The sequence below is a fragment of the Camarhynchus parvulus genome, chromosome 3 (assembly GCF_901933205.1).
Source record: "Camarhynchus parvulus chromosome 3, STF_HiC, whole genome shotgun sequence".
Lineage (NCBI taxonomy): Eukaryota > Metazoa > Chordata > Aves > Passeriformes > Thraupidae > Camarhynchus > Camarhynchus parvulus.
In genome coordinates this window covers 14,607,875-14,625,251 of record NC_044573.1, presented here as the reverse complement: position 1 = coordinate 14,625,251, position 17,377 = coordinate 14,607,875, and the positions used below count along the sequence as shown (strand labels likewise).

At 42.0% G+C, this 17,377-nt stretch overlaps 1 protein-coding gene across 1 annotated transcript in view; it reads left to right on the top strand.

The window, feature by feature from the left end:
• Window positions 1–16,883, top strand: part of CAPN8 (calpain 8) — a 28,508-nt gene extending 11,625 nt beyond the window's left edge. The window contains 15 exon segments of the mRNA XM_030944251.1: window positions 1,844–1,921; window positions 2,912–3,072; window positions 3,790–3,965; window positions 7,597–7,865; window positions 8,499–8,535; window positions 9,166–9,173; window positions 9,175–9,226; window positions 10,114–10,137; window positions 10,139–10,172; window positions 10,686–10,750; window positions 12,037–12,105; window positions 13,897–13,975; window positions 15,171–15,290; window positions 15,899–15,957; window positions 16,860–16,883. Coding sequence (XP_030800111.1) covers window positions 1,844–1,921; window positions 2,912–3,072; window positions 3,790–3,965; window positions 7,597–7,865; window positions 8,499–8,535; window positions 9,166–9,173; window positions 9,175–9,226; window positions 10,114–10,137; window positions 10,139–10,172; window positions 10,686–10,750; window positions 12,037–12,105; window positions 13,897–13,975; window positions 15,171–15,290; window positions 15,899–15,957; window positions 16,860–16,883 — 1,255 coding nt within the window.
• Window positions 16,884–17,377: the final 494 nt, after the last annotated feature.

Sequence of the window (17,377 nt, the reverse complement as noted above, 5' to 3'; positions counted from 1 at the left end):
AGTTTCCTATTCTGATTGACTGTAGCATGGGTGCTGATGTATTATAATTAAGGATAGAGATAACATTACAATTAATTTTACTTTTATCAGAGCTGCTTTGCTAAGCCCCAAGGTAAGGTACCTCAGGCACACACATAGCCATATCCTGGTTTTGTCACACCTGTTTTACCATGGGGCAACCTTGCTGAGGCAGGTGTAGCACTGCATTTTCACATGGGAGTAGATCAGAGCAGAATCCATCCTGAGCACATTAATATCAGAATGGCAAGGGAGCAATGCTGTTTTCTGCAGTGAATTTTCTGATTTCGCCTTTTTGCTTTCCTGTTCCTTCATGACCCTCAATAATGGAGGTTGTATCATTTTCCTAGGGAGGATATCAGGCGCCCCAATAAATCTTAAAATGTGGAAGCTCTGACTGACTTTCAGACTGTGAATTTCCTAATCCAGCCAGTCTGTTTGTACCTTCTGGCACCTGGCAGGGGAGATTCAGTTCAAGACTTAGTTGCAAATACTGTTGCAGTCTAATTCCAGCCTGGCACAGTCAGGTTGCAGGGTGTGCTTGTAGGGAGAATTGTAAGGGGGCACAGTATTCGCCAATGAGTTGCAGCTGTGTTAACACCTGTAAGTGATTAAGGGCAAGGGACATAAAAAGGTGGAGTCAGCCAAAGAGTCAGACGAGTGTAAGGAGAGCCAGGAGAAGGCTACTGCAAAGACCAGGAACCCCAGGAGAGAAGAGAAGAATCCCAGGACCCCAGGAGAGGGTGAGGACCAGGAGAGTCCCAGAGATGGCTGCTGCAAGGACCAGGTGAGTCCCAGGAGAAGATGGTGAGTTCCCCCAGAAGGGATGAATAATATCAGAAGAAGATTGACCCCAGGAGAGAGTTGGAGAAGCTTTGGACATGCTGGGGCTCTGTGGCAGTCTGGCAGCAGTATCCTTCTTTGGATCGCTGCTGGATTAGCTGCAGATGCTTCTGGCTGGGTGCTTCACGAAAAGCCCCTGGAGGGGATGGGCTCTGTTGTTGTAATGTTTACTGTAATGTATTAGTATTTGTTGTAATGTTTACTGTAATGTATTAGTATTTGTTGTAATGTTTACTGTAATGTATTAGTATTTGTTGTAATGTTTACTGTAATTATTAGTATTTGTAATTGTATTAGTATTTGTTGTAATGTTTACTGTAATGTATTAGTATTTGTTGTAATGTTTACTGTAATGTATTAGTATTTGTTGTAATGTTTACTGTAATGTATTAGTATTTGTTGTAATGTTTACTGTAATGTATTAGTATTTGTTGTAATGTTTACTGTAATGTATTAGTATTAGTGTGAAGTGTGTAGGGTTACTGTGACCCACTGGGATGGAGTGGGGGAGGCAGTGTTGGTGAACCTGAGAGTGGCAGGTGGAAGCCACAAGGAGGGCCGGACCTGATTATCTCCAATTAAGACACCTGGAAGTAGGTGAGCCACCAACAAGCAATAATGGGACATTTGAGGGCTTTGTTTTGGGACATTTGAGGTGTTTACTTTGCGTTATGACTGCCTTGACAAGTAGAGATAGATACTGGTGTAATGTAACTGGTATAATGTATTACTGTAATGCATAAGTATAGTTGTATAATATATTACTGTATATGTATAAGTATTGTTGTGTAATGTATTACTGTATATGTATGTGAGTTGTTGTGAATGTGTCTAATACAACATGTGCTGTCATTTGGAGGGGCACAAGATCTATTTGTTGAAGAAATATATACTCCTTTATCAGCCCAAGATAGCATCTAACTCAGATCTCACTGTAGAATAAAATGCAAGAGCTGAACAGTGTGCTTTTGTGCTTTGTCTGCAATGGTCCTGAGTGGAATTATGTTGATACCAAATAAAAACAGGCTCTGGATAAACAAGTAGATGATGGAGAGTTTTGGTGAGAATTGTTCATTTAGCCTACTCTTTTGGATGTTTTATGTGCCTTAAGCAATCTTTTCAATTGGATGGAGAAAAATTGGCAGCACTGAGGGGTTTAATAATGGCATGCATGCATTGTTCACCTCTTCTTTATCTCCTTTTGTATTCAAATATTACCTTTTATTAGAGCTTGCATAACTCAGCACTAATCCAAAATATAGAGACCAGATGGTAATAAAATCAATGAGGTGGCAAGAACGAGCCTCAGCTACTCTACATTTTGACATTTGTTTTTTTGCCTAAATGCTACACACTAATGAAAAAGTTCAGATTACCAGCTTGGGAAGAGTCTGTTTATTCAGACCTAATAGAAAGCCTGTCCTAACCCTGATCTGATTATATATGAATCAGTGCTGAACTGATGTCACTCTGTCCTAGCCTGGAAAGATAAATGGCCGCTGTCCTCCAGTGCAATCAGCTGCATGGGCCATCAGGCATTAGGAAATGAGAGCAGACTTCTGCTAGCAGCATGGAGCAATCAAGGTCTGTCCTCATGCAAACATACCAGGAATGGTAGAAACAAACATCAATGATAGGAATGAAGAAAAACACCAAACTGTGACTGTTCTCCTACAGAGTGCTGCTTTCACAAGGGCCAGATCTTACTCCCTTAAAATGGGATCTCCTCACACAAATTGTTTCACCGGTTCCAGTGAATTTGTTTATGAAGCATGATCCATGGGGTAGTGCCCACAGCTGGAGAATGACAGGAAATGGTTTGTCTGAGCCCAAAATGTGTAATAGCCATTGACAGAGGCTGTCTTCAGAAGATACAGATCGTTCAGGCAGTGGGCAATTTTGTTTCCCAAAAGCCAGTTCCAAGTTTCAGGATTCAATTAAATGCAGCATTGGACAGCTCTGTAACACTGTTGGGCGAAGTGTCCAGCCTCAGCCACCTCATCTGTTGCAGGCTGATGGACTAACCTGTCAATTTGTGTGCCACTTGTGTGATGGCATTTTCAGATTTCCAAAGGCAGTTTAGCTGCCTTGAGATCTGCAATTTGACTCCTGACATACTGACAAGCCACAAGGTCAACAAATGGGACCTGACTCTGTTTAATGCACAGTGGAGATGGGGTTCATCTGCTGGGGGCTGCCAGAACTACCAAGGTAAGGACCCAACCAAATGGGCCTTTAGTGAAATACCAAACAAAACATTCAAAAACTGCTTGTGGACTGGAGGGGGCTTTGGTGGGGAAAAAGGAGCTTGGAAGTGCAACAATATCTGTGGGGTTTGGACAGTAATAAAAAGCCTAGGAGTTTAAATGAACATCTAATTCACACTTATTTCCTTGTGGGGGATTACCAGCCCACCAAGCAGTTAATATGTGGCAATATTAATTTTTTTTTCTCTGTCTGCTTTTCCTGCTTATATGGCTTTTACTACTGGCTGGAGTAATCCTCTGAAGAGTTGGGTAGGCCAGGAAAGTGTCACAGTTCAGTGGCATTGTTATTTCTAACTCGTCTTCATGTTAGACCCCTGGAAAGGCTGTCTGGCATTTGGTCCTCTTGCAACAATAACAGCCTCAGCCAAGGACATTTCCTGGAGATACAAGACTGTCTGGAATTAACAGTATCAGCTCCTTGTTGGTATTTAGTCCCAGGAAATACCCTGGTGCTTTGATTTCTCATGGCTCCAGTTGATACTCAGCACAGCTGTGAAAACATAAACACATACAACTCAATGGAAAGAATTGGAAAAACTCCAGGCAAAAGTTCTTCCAGGGAGATATTCTCTGTAGATATAGTGACAACCATCTTGATTGCGATGACAATTACAATGACAGCAAAGCCTCCTCCTTTTTGTCTTCTGTTGGGAATTCTTAGCAACATACTGGACCAATCCCCAGTTTAAAATCCGGTTGGATGAACCAGATGATGACCATGAAGGGAGTTTGAATGAGCTGTGCTGTACCATTCTGATGGGCTTGATGCAGAAGAACCACAGGAGACAGAAGAGAATGGGAGAAGGTCTGGTTAGTATTGGTTATTTGCTCTATCAGGTAAAATTTTTCATCATTTTAAAGACTGTATTCCTTGTCCTGTTAAGCTGGAAAAAATTAGCAGTGTGCTACATCTTGGCATTCAGGACTACACTTCAATAAGATCTGGATTTTGCAAAATGATTCAATTATTTCTCTTGTTTCTTCCTGGCCTAACATGGGAAGACTCGGATAAATTGAGGCTCAGTTGTTTCCCATTTCAACTGGATGGCAGTGTAACTTATTGAGCCAGTAATTTAGTAACAGTCTCATTGAGAATCTTTTTTTACAAAATCTGAATGGGGGCAGGCTCATGGTGCCTGGCAATACCAGATAAGTGTTTCTGATTACAGCCTATCATTAGCCCTCAGTTTTCACTTTCTTTTTTGTTATTATTTCTCCCTTGTATTTCAAACTTTTTTTTAATCCATTGTCTGCCATATGCTACTGTTCTGATTCAGTAAATTTGGGGGTTTGTTTTCCCTCATTTTCCCAGTGTTTCTAAAAATATAACGTAAGGAAAAAACCTACAGTGTAATCTCTAATTTCTGTGGTGTGAGGGGAGAGAAACAAGTGTAAAAATTTTCAACCAGTATCATCATGACCGATATCATATGTGAAGAAAAGCAATTAAACGCTGTACAGACTTCACTGGATGAAGATCACTAGCCAGCCCAGGTGGAGCAGATGGGAACAGCTGACTTTTGCTAATAGATCTTGTGTGGTTTGGCTCAAAATTACAGAAGGTTTTCCCTAGTGCCCAAGTGCCTGCATGCACACGCTGAGCACATTTCTGAGCTGCCTTCTCTGTGGTACCAGGTACCCTCACCTATCAGCATCCTAAATTTGTGCATTATGGACATCTGTCTGCTCCCATCACTGGATACAACAGTGGAGAACTCTTTGTGCTTTACATCTATTCCATCCCATCTGTGTCCTCTGTGGGCCTTACCCACAGTAAGGTAGACTTGGTGACTCCTAAGTCACTTAAGTGACTTTAAGGTGTTAATTTTTTGGAAAAACCTGGCTGCTAAGTCATCTCAGGTATGCTATGACCCAGCTATGATCCCAGCTCCCTTGAATCACACACTAGGTTTACTTCATCGCATTTGATGTTGTGACTGGGGAGCTCCAGTTAGGACTGCAGAGATGATGACCTAAAGCAGATCTCTCTGCAGGAGAAGGTGAAAAGATGTGTGTTGAAGTCTGTCTACCTGCTCTGCAGAGCTTTTGTAAGTCATGTAGCTGCCTGCTGACAACAACTGTGTGTCCATCACCCAGCTCCTGCCCTTGCTGCCCCAGTGTGCTGGTTATAGGCAACAAAAGACCCTGAAGTCTCAAGGGGCCACTCAGGCTTCAGAAATGTTGTATGAATGATGTTTGTAAAAGTTCTTTTGGGAATTGGGAGGACAGTCTCTTTGGCTCTCACTGAAATCTGTGTTCTCAAGACAACTCATTGCTTTTGGAAAATTTGCCTTATATTTGGAGGTACAAATTAACATAGCAATTCAGTTAATTTAGGAAGAGCCAAATATTGAAACTTGCTACTTGTTATAGTTGCCTCGCAACAATCTCATCATCCCCAGGCTGACTGCTAGTGACAGTAGCCTTATATTTTTATCCATATTCAGTAGCACTAGACTAGTGGAGTTTGGGTCTGCTGTAATAAATTCCCTGGTTTTAGTTAGTGAAGTAGCACTAACTTGCTGACTGTTCCTGACTGAACATTTAAAGACTTAAATGTTTCCAACCAATAGTATCATTCACAACACCACATCAGGGGAAAAGTAATTTGATATGCCATAGATTTCTCTGGATGAAGATACAGTTTTTCCTTTGGAACAACTCTAGGACAAGACAGAATTTCATGTGTATCTGATACTATTATATGTGGTTGTAATTGAAATTTTTTTTCAAAAAGTGTCTGAAGGAGGCTTTATCTGATTTTTTTTTTCCTTCTGCTGCAGGTATATAGCAGCACTTTACCACTGTCTCTTTCTCTTCCTTCCGGATTCCTCAGGAGGTATGTAGTCTCTGCTGAAGACTTCCAGCCTCCACATGGGCACCTCCTCTTGCACGGGAGAATTTAGCTGCCACGATGACTTATTTCTTATGAATGATATCTCTTATGGAGAGCTTTGCCCTTGAATCACGGGACTAATATCTCAAGTTCTGAATAATCATTTTCAAGGGACTGGCACACAAGGATTTATTACAGATGTCTGACTCCCAGTCTTGATCTCATTTATACTTGTTGAAATTTGGCTTCCAGGAAGTTTGTACAACCGAGGTCAGAATTTGTCTGTTTAGTTCAGGTGATGGCAGAACAGGACCTCCGCACTCTAAAACTGCAAAAATGTAGCTAATATTGTTTAGAAGAAATGCCAAGCTCTGTGGATCTGTTCCTTTTACAGTTCTGAGCCAAGGCTCCTGGTAATGAACAAGCCCTGCTCAACTTTCCCTAATCCCCCCAAATGTCAATACTGAGTCAAAGAGACTTTTTATTACCGAAGAGAAAGACCCCAGGGGTGTCTGGCAGTAGGAATATCCTATACTCATTACTGAGGTCCAGCAGCCTATGCTGCTAAGTTTTCCTTGGCTTTTCAGCCCTTTTCCTCTCTCAGTAAATGAACATGTGGACACGTAGCAATTAACTGTTCTCTTTTAGCAGCCTTGCAAATGCAAAGGGAAAATGAACTTTATATATTGGGGAAGATATGGATCTGTCTTCTTAACCTATGCAGTCCCACTTAGCTTAATATTGAGTGAGGGGAAAAGATGGGGCAGTTGAGTAAATACCAAATTCAATCTTATTTCAGAACAAAAGAGGAAAAGCATGCATATTTTTCTACAGTTTACAACAGAAAACCTGAATGGTTATACAATGTTTGGTAAGATTTTTTTGTGTGCTCTGGTCTTAGACAGAAACCTTATCCCTAAATGATGCTTCCCATCCTGCATCAGCCACACATTTTTTTGTGTGTCACTGAATCATACTTTTTGAAAGACATCTTTGTGGACCAAAAGTTATGAATAGAGTTTTATAGCAGGGATGTTGTTCTTACACTACTGTTCCTTCTTATGTCAGTGTTTTATTTTATGAAATGTGCAATGTTTAACTTCCTACAGACTATATTGGTATTAAGGAAAATTTAAGCACTGTTTTCTACATCCTTAGTATTACTAATAAAAGTTGGGTAAATCACCTAATGTGGCCCCAAAAGTCTCACCCTTGTGACTACTTCTTTGTTCTTTTTACTACTTTTTTCTGTCTATTTAAAGAAATCAGAGACTAAAATTCCTATGCAATTAGGAGATTTATTCAATACCATTAATTGCTAAAAAAAATTCTGAAAATTAAATTTGTCCACAAGCTTGCAAAAAATGTTCAATGCATAGAAAATTTACAGTGTAGTAATTTGATCACATATGAGCACACATTTATGATACTTTTATTTATTTTATGGTACCAAGTGTAAAGAGGCATGTGAAAAGAGAATCTTTATAGAGGAAGATCCTTGCCCCTTCTAATCATCTGCCTCTTTCCCATGACAGAACCCTGGTGGTTTTCTTTTGTGCCATCATTCATGGATTTATTATTTTTTGCAATGAAAAGCTTGAGATGGCTTTGAAGCACTGAAATTGAAATCAGGTGGCTGGTTTACCAGAGAGCTGCCAAAGAGCTTCTGACAAAACCATGTTCTCCACAGCTGGAAGCAGCACAGATGTGCATGTAGGCCATGCTTTCTTTGCAAGACACCAGCCAGCAGTCCGGACTGACCCCTGTGTGAACCTGCATGAGGTCTCCAGCCACATGACGCTGCTACGGGGACAGTACCGTATTATGCCCTCCACCTTTGAGCCCTACAAGAATGGGGAGTTCTGCCTGGGAGTTTTTGCTGAGACTCAGGCTACATCACAGTGAGTACCTTCCCTGACAACCCCCCTTCTGCTGGGGAGGCACACAAAGGAGAAGGTCACATGTTGCATCCATACCCTGGGCTTGATCTTTTGTCTTAACCAGCAAAATAGGCCCATTTCCACAAAGCATTTTTTCCACAGGCTACCATAGTTACCACACATCTATGGTAGATAGCTCTTCAGAGTCATGGCTCTTCAGACATGTCCCCTAAGCACTTGGCTGGGAACAAGGTCCCTCAGCTCTGTGAAGGAGAAGTTCCCACAATGAAAGAGTGCAGGATTTGAGGCTATGATGATGATGAGATGGTTTTAAAAGGGGTGATATCAATAGCATCCATTGGATGAAAAAGCCAGAGTCTGGATGGAAGACAAGAACAGCAAGGTTGCATTTCCCATGGGAAATATCTTCAAAGAGTTGGGGCAGGCAGAGATGGGATGCAGAGCATGGGAAGCAGGAAACTTGGGGGCTTGTTCTGTGCATTTACTAATACCTTATAGTTAAATAGATTTTGGGGTTTTTGGGTTTTTTTTTTTGTTTTGGTTTGGGGTTTTTTTGCTAATTATTTTAATGGCAAGAATTTAAAGTAGACTCATAATTTCTGGTTTAACTGTTTTCTTTTTTTTTTTTTCTAGGATGATGGGTGATGAGGTGTCTGCAAAGCCATATGAGGTTAGACGAACTAACTGGGCAGAGTTTTCCTTCATAATGTGGAAGTAAACAGGGGCATGATTTTTATTTCTCATTCGAGCTGGGATTACAGAATGTTTTTGTGCTGAGGAGAAATATTTTTTGCCCATGGGGATTTTTTACATATGTCCATGTCTTAGTTTCACATTCATTTTTATGTACCCAGGCCATGTGGCACAGAGACTTCAACCTTGTAGACTGAACTGCAATATATTTCGTTGTCCTTACCTCCTGCATGGGTAGGAGAAGGTGGAAAGGGTACATTTCCATAGAAACAAATAGTCTTCCTGAAGTCTGGGAGAAACTGCAAAAGGCTTCCAAGGAGCTGCTGAATTGCTCTGGCCAAGTGCAGCAACATCTTTTCACTGTGGCTCTTTTCTAATGCTGTCTTGGTAACAGAAGAAAACTTTCTCATCAGCCTTAGGAAGTATTTGCTCCAAGCCAGCCCCTGGCTGGTCATGACTAAAGTAGTGTCTTTGTTTTGCCATTGCTGCAGAGCACATGCTCATTTTCTGTTGCTGTAAATAAGCCCCTGTACAGCATCTTTACAATATCCACAGCTCACTTTCTAGAACCTTGTTAACCACTCTCTTATCCATCCCCTTCCTCTAGCCTCATGTTAGATGATATAGATGATGAGTTCAAGACTCGATTCCAAAAGCTCTCTGGAGAGGTAAGTGGATTAAAGTGAACAAAAAAACCTGAGATCTCTCTGTTATGATTATACAAATATTTGACCTGCTAATTCCTTTTACTGTCTGTTCAAAAAACCAAGTATTTCTCCCCTTTTACTAATTCATAGCTTCAGTTCAGTTTATTTTACAATAGAGAAGATTTTCTAATTGTTCCTCTTATTGGTGCAAAATGTGATTTTTTTTTTCCTTGGTAATGTAAGGCAGGGAATAACTTTGAAAATAGGGGCGATAGGAGTGAGGACTGTGAAAATATTATCCCAGGGTGAAATAAATTAACTGTGGAATTATCATATAATTCTGACAATTGCTTGGCTGGCCAATTCCTTCCTTTTTGTTTAGTCCCAGGAATCAAAAAACTGTCGGCTGGGCTTTTTCTCTACTTAATATATTTGAAAAACAGTACCTATAAAGTCCTGCTGTGTTAGCCTGTGGCTGTCATGTCAGGTTTCCCCTTAATGAACAGGTGGCCACTGTTACTGGAGAGGGAAAACATCTTTTTAGTTAGGAAGACCATTCTGAGTTTTGAGATGGCAATTTTAGTATTGTTTGGTTGTAGTTTCTGTAAGCCCTGAAAATCTCAAATGTTTTCCTGAAACTTTTTATTCAGTCAAACGTTGTAAAAAGTTGCCATTTACTTGGTCACGTCACCATAGCACCTAACAAACCACTTATTTCCTGGCTGAATGTCTAGGAAGTATGATTTGTTTTGAAGATCTTCTCCCTATGATATCTGAGGGTAAATGTGAAGGGTTTGAAAAAAATGAAGGGTTTACGGGTCTTAGATTTGGAAAGAAAATAGTCTCCGGATGTCTTTCTTCAAATAATTTTTTGTTAACACCTACAGTATGTTTTGTTTTCTGTCCAGGACTGTGAAGTGACTGCAACTGAACTTAAAGAGGATTCCAAACTGGGTTTTGGTGAAGAGTGAGTGACATTATGTACTTCCCATCGGATGGAGCTGAGAACAGGGTCTGTGCTAACAAAACCCAGTTCTGCCAGCTAGGGGTGATGAAAAATGGAGTTTTTGTCTGATCCCAGCTGAATTTCTCCTGACTTGTTGAAACTCTAAATATGGGGTGGGGTGGAAATAGTGCCTGGTGCTTCCCTTCCAAACATGGCCAGCAGATGTTCTGCAGAGACACAACATTCCCTGTACTTTTCTGGGAGGACCACCATGGGCAGTGTTATTATGCTGCTGCTGCATGACTTCTGTGGACAAATAGAGAGTTATCACCACCAAAACCAATAACATCCCCTCCCACTGTGGGGAAAAAAAAAGCCATATTAATCAACTGAAAGGACATAGTGGAAGAAATAGCAGAGCATTTGCTTTGCTACCAAGATTTTAAGGTGGTTGGTATTTTCAGCATTGTCTGCAGAAAAATATTTGTCTTAAACTATTTCTCACTTAGTCATTTATATTTCCTTTTTGTACAGGAAAGGATGTGAAAAGTGATAGATTCAACATTAACACTTGCAGGGAGATGATCAGCCTTTTAGATGTATCCTTTGAATGTAATTTCATCTCCTTTAAAGTTTCTGGATCTCTTTTGTAAAACTTCCTGACAAGCTGGGCTAAGTTTACACTTCACTTGTCCTAGCACATGGCTGGGGGCAAAAAATTCAACCAAGCATCTCTGTCAGTTCATGGTGGCAGAAACCTGGACCATTTAATCATCAGCTGCTTCTCTCACCACCATCTCTCATTACTTAAACATTTTCCTAAATATAGTGGGGGGGAAGTAGGGCCTTTCTGCCTGGCTGCACCTGTGCAGTTTCAGGTGCATACACAGCATGCTTGGCAAGATGCAGGTTTTGAGTACATCCACAGCTGCTGTTTCTGAGTCAGGTCCTGCTTACAGAGCCCCAAGCTCACAGCAGCAGGGACAGGCTGAGCCTGTTCCCAGGGGGAAGGCTGCAAGTACAGGCAGTGCCTGCCTCCCTTCTGCATAACTGGGGAGACACTTAGGAGCTTATAAGGTTTGTGTAGTCAAGGGAAAAGGAGAGGTCAACACCTCTGCCCAGGTTTGTGTAGCCAAAGGAAAAAGGGAGGTCAACACCTCTACTCAGTGCTCCTTTGCACTGGGAGGGTGATGACCCATGCTTCTAGGAGCTTGCTACTGTTGGTGCCGTGGTATGGCCATATTGAGGCCAGCAAAGATTCACTGTGGATCTTGTGGATAATTGGCTGTTAGGAGAAGTGATGCCATTGCCTACACTCCATAGGCTCCCAAGCTTAATGGGATAACTCAGTAAATACAATGTCATAGTGTCCAAATCCCTGTTTCTGCATAATTTTACATTGGAAGGGATGTTCAAAGACCTGAAGGACATGGGAGAGGACACTGTAGACAGCTACTGACTCTCTTCATTTGCAGCTCCTGCCTCTGGTTTCTAACAATTTTCTGCTGCAACACCAGGCCCTTTTCTCCCTAACGTGAAATCTAACCTACTGTTAAGTGTCCAAAATGTGAGTGCTTTTAATCTTGCTTATATATTTAGTAATCCCATATATCATTCCTTGAGAGTGAAGATAGCCTAGAAATTCTTGGCATGCCTTTAGCCAAGCAAATATGGAGCTGTGGGCATGTCTGTGGGAGATGGAGATGCATTACAAATAAGAACTAAACTGGCATTAGGATGACACTGTGATGGGTGATTTATTTTTAACAGAACTGCTCTCTGGATTGCTCTCCAGTGTTGCACCATCCAACTCTTGTTTTTACACTCCAGTTTTGTTAAGAATACAGGAATCCTGATTTTTGAACCATGCCTTAACATGACCCAGACCGAATGACCCACCACCTTGAGACTTGTAGAATTCAAGACACTTTGGATGAAGATTCAAAAGTATTTGGTAACAACATTTCTGATTCTATCCCCTTGCCTCCTCTATTAGCTCTGAAGTACAGATCCAGAACTGAGATAGTTAAACCTTCACAGGCAGATATAATTGGAAGCCTTCCTTCTCAGGGCTCGAATTTGTTCCAGGGCTCTGAAACACCTCTCACCTGACAGCGCACAAGCAAATCCTCTTTCACCTTTGCCCCATCATTCTCCATAATTTGCAATACCCTATGGAAAGACAGATTAACTCTGATTATTGGCAAAGCTCTTTCTGCTGCCTGGTCTCTTAAAGCTCGTATGAGCATTTCAGCTCTTGCTGTATATTGCATGGCTGGATGAGCATAAGGAAATACAAGAAATATAATTTTAGGACCTACAAAAAACTGCCTTTGTATTTTTGAAATCTTGTAGAACTGTTGATTTTTTTTTTCTGATACAGGATTTAATATCCCAAGAAGTTCACCCAGAATGAAGCGGTCTAAAGGAAGGTCAGAGTTGGACTTTCCTGGTGTGACCACCTCCCTTTCAGGCAAGCCTGCTGCCACCATACTTGATGCTGTTCATCACAGAGCATCTGCCCTGGAGTTCCATGAAGAAATGTTGGGTTCATGAAGACACAGCTCTGTCCTAAGGCTTGTCAGAAAAGCAAACCTTGAGACCCAAATCCACTATTAACTCTACATCTGGGTGGCTTCTAATTCTGGATAATAAATCTGCTGGAAGTAGGAGGTATCTGTCATCTTGTCTGAAACATTAAGCAAGATGGACTTGGTCTGTTGCAGTGTTTGCCAAATGATAGGATATTCTCCTCAATGGCCTGTCTGCCACCATGTAATGTGAAGGCAGGCATGCTGCCAGCCCATGGGAATGTGTTTCCCACTCTGCCTAGCTTGCCACTTACTGCTTGAAATGTTTCTCTCGCTCATTAATGTTTCAAAGAGTAGGAACTTGTGGTGGTAGGGACAGTCTCTGTCCTAGCCACCAGTGGGCACAGCAGTGACAATGTGAACAGGCAGAGGTAGGTATGATTGTCCTGGCACTGGTTAGCTACATGAGCAGAGAGGATGGCAGGGCATGGGTGGCATGGTGGGCTAGCAAAATAATTTTTTTAGTTTAAAGCCTGAGTCAGTGAAGGCCAAGTTTTCTGCGTGCATCATGCCACTGAATATGTGTGTGTGTATGGCCAGGGACATCACCCCCTTCTCCCCTCCCTGCTGTCCTAGAGGAGACCTCTGAGTAGTTCATTGTGGCTTGTAGCCCCTGATGAGACCTGTGTTGCCATATCTTCATGGCTGCTGTGACCCAGATGTGCAAGCCCGGCCTGCCTCTGGTGCCCACACCATGGCATTGCGGCAGGGGCACACACTCAAGTGCCCTCTCCCATTCCCTCCTTCCCCTTCTGTCACAGACATGTTTTATGAAAAATCCTTTCCTTAGGATTTTTTCTCCTGAGAAGCTGAGAGGCCTCAGGAACAAAATGTAAACAATAATTATCTGCTGCTGTGGAATGCAACAGGTGGATCTGTGATTGGTCTCATGTGGTTGGTTTTAATTAATGGCCAATCACAGTCCAGCTGTCTCAGACCCTTGGCCAGACACAAGCTTTTGTTATCATTCTTTTTCTTTTTGCTTTCTGTTCAAGCCTTCTGACTAAATCCTTTCTTCTATTCTTTTAGTATGGTTTTAATATAATGCATATATCATAAAGTAATAAATCAAGCCTTCTGAAACATGGGGTCAGATCCTCATCTCTTTCCTCTTCCTGGGACCTCTGTGAATAACACCACACCCTTTGCCACAGACAATGTATAAGAAAGTGAACAGTGACTACTCTGGTACCATCAACTCCCACGAGATACAAAATGCCCTCAGAAAGGCAGGTGAGTGTGTTGCTCGGAGATTGGATCACCAGACATTGGGAGAACAGCGGAGTGGTCTAATGGCTTTTATTCTCTCCTGTCACCTCAATCACAGCATTGCCAGTGACATTCTCCCTTCCTGACAGTCACACACTGCAATCCTTTTGCTGTTTCATACATCAAACCCCATTCTCTGTTCTGTGTTATGAACCACTTGTACTTTTGTCCATGCTGTGACCATTGCTTATTAATCTGATTATTACTTGATCTATTTTTTGCCTCATTATTTCCTAATCTAATAGTTCTCTTTCAGAGCTATGCCCAAACCCTCTTTTCCCTTCATTTCCTCCCACCACCTTTCTCTCCTCTGCAGAAGGTGCAAGCCTGATCAAGGCACGCTCCAGTGACGTCCTCTCTGATGTGTTCACTTTTGGAGCAGAGCTTGCCAGCTAAGGGACATCTAGAGGAGCACTATTTTTTTTTTATTATTTGTCTTGTGCTCTGTGGATTTTATGTGAATGATTCAGTGACAGAAATAGCATGAATATGGGCCTGAATAGAGCCCAATGCGTTATGTGAGCAATTGGCTCTGCTGCAATCACTGCTATTCAGCTGCAGTGCCCACTCGCTAATTAGGGGTTTATCTAGGGTGTCACCCTGGTTTTTTAAGATTTTCTAAGCCTTCTGATGTTGACACTCTTGTAGTGATCTTTCTCACACACTTTCTGTAAATAACTCATTGTTTTGCATTCCTTTATGGAGGAGGAGAGAGTTGATGGACTGTTGGTTTGACCAGTGTCATTGGAGAGGTGTCGCTGTCACCCTCCAATCCGCTGTCACTTTTGGAAAACTATAAATGTTGGAGTCAGTAATTAAACTTCCCTTTTTCCTTTCACCTTGAGAACGGTATTGTGCTTGTGTTCTTTTGTGTCCTATAGTGACACTGGGGAACATAGGACTGGTTATGCTGTGAAACAATGTGAAATATGCAGTCTGACAAAATGCTGTGGGAGAACTCTATGTCTCTCTTCAGCTGGCACAATTGGTTTTGAAAAGGACCCACAGAGGGTGAGGAGGGTGAGGGAGTTCAACAGACCTTCTCAGAGGAATAGTCCTGCCCTTCAACCTGCAGCTGCAGCAGGATATGGATAAGTCACATCCAAGACCGCAAATTAATCTGCTGTGTCAGTGACTCCTGTGGTCTCCTAGCCCTCAGGTTTCAGGCTCAAAGATGAGGTGCAGCACAGCATCGTCACCTGCTATGCCTGCAGGACCAAGCTGACCATTGACTTCAATAGCTTTGTGGCCTGCATGATCTGCCTGGAGACCCTGTCCAGTGAGTACCCAAGGGCTATTCCTGCAAGCTTTGGGATTGCCTTAGGTATTTGGTGTCTTTTAGCTGTGAATGTAGTAAATTGCATGGAAAGGTTCGGGTGCCAGCAAAATTGAGTCAGAGGAACCAGCGGAGAAATAGCAAAAGCCTTTCTGTCTGAATGCCCAGGGGAAGTAGAGGACACATTTCCACAACACACCATTCTCTTGTGCTTTACAGTTATCAGCAACTTATGGTTAGTGCTCTGGCCCCCACATTGTCCCAGTTCTGACAAATGGGATCATTTATCACTTGCAGTCCTTACGCAGATCTGATGTACAGGTTTGTCCTTGGATCGTGCCAGATGCCACCACATCAGATTTTATAGTTGTCCTGCTGCCAACTCCCATTTTGCTGCTATAGATCTATTCCACCTCATGAAGCAGCTTAGAAATTATTTGTAAGAAGAAAGAAGAACTGCTGTAATATTATCTTACAGAACCAGTCTAAATTTCCAGTAGATCATGGCAAAAAACCAGACTTTTACATTTTGTCAAGCAGTGATTCTCTACATGCCAAACTCTGTATTTTATATCCAGCTTCCCCCCCCCCCCCACTCTTCTACATTTCAGAAGTGTTCTGTCTCCTGGACAAAGACAAGAATGGAGTCATCCAGATCTCTCTGCCTGAAGTAAGTCTGGTCAGATTGAAATACCACCTGATCCAACTGCAGCAGTAGACCACACTAAAATACACTTATTTTAAATCACTACTGTAAGAGATTTAATCATTGTTATAAGAGAACATGGTAGTGATTTAAAGGGCAAGTTTGCTTATGTGAAAATATTCTTCAGCCCACAAGGCCTGTCTGAATTAGTAGAATGAACTTTTACCTTTATATGAGCAAAAAAATAAAGATACTTTCAAAACTCCCAAGGCTGATGGAGAAGGTGCTTACACAGTGCATTTCACTATCTCTTTTTAGAGGGCAGTGGTCAATTCATTAGAAAACACACAGCAGGGAACTCTTCTTTCTGGCAGAGAATGTGCTGATCAACCTGCCAGAATTAGAAGAAACCTTTTAAGATGCCAGGTCTTTTTTCTTCCCACATTGTTTTTAATGCAAATTTTTCCTGTTGAAGCTGTTGTAAAAGCAATCAGCTTGAGCCTTCCCTTTGCAGAATACAAATATATCTCAGGAAACAGCTGGAAGGAGCCCCAAGAGGTCCATCCAATTAGTCCTCTCAGCTGAAGAATGGCTTGAAGGGAGGAGGATGGCTAGGAAGCCCCTAGCTGAAATTGTACATTGCGTACTCCCACCCTAGAGTTTTTCAAGGTTGAAAGTTGAAGCTTTCTCCAGCTTGCCCCGCAGAACTCATCTTCCTTTTGAGGAGCCCCACTTGCAATGTTTGAGGCTGATCCTGGCAGTAGATTTCCCTGAAGTTCAAGAGCAGATGGATCCTACACATATAAAAGATTAAAATGCAACTCCAGCCTTTTCCAGCTTGTTCTCCAAGAGGCACGGAAGAGTGCCCCAGTGGCATCCTGTAGACCTTCCTGATGCCCTGACTCTTTGTGCTGTTTCTCCCTCAGTGGCTGTGCTGCACACTGGTTTGAACCATGGTCAATCAATTCAGCAGAGACCTCTGAGGCTCTTCTGAGCATGAAACCACTTGTTTGGCATCTCCTTGTTGTGAAAAAAAAGAAAGAGAAACTTCTTTTTATTCCTGGCAAGTTACTTTAAGCCAATAAAAATGATCACCTGTCAGTTATAAAATAAATGCAATCTTAAACAAACAAATAAACAAACCCAGGACTGACCTCCTTTACTTTTCTTGCCGAAAGGGTATTGCTCTGTGCCGTGCTGAAATCTCATCAGTTCTGACTTAGCACGGATGGACCCAGGTGGCTGTGGTTTGACTTCTGACTGTGCAGCAAAGTTCAGCAGGGTTCAAAATCCTGGAAGGGATCTCCATTGCTGCAAAATCCAGCATATGTTTTGCTCCATGCTCAAGAGTGTGGCCAAAATTTATGTTGCTGTCTTGGCAACCTCCTTTTGCAGACAATTGTCAGTTTTGGCTGGGCCAAGTGTCTGCAGAAGTTGGGGGTAA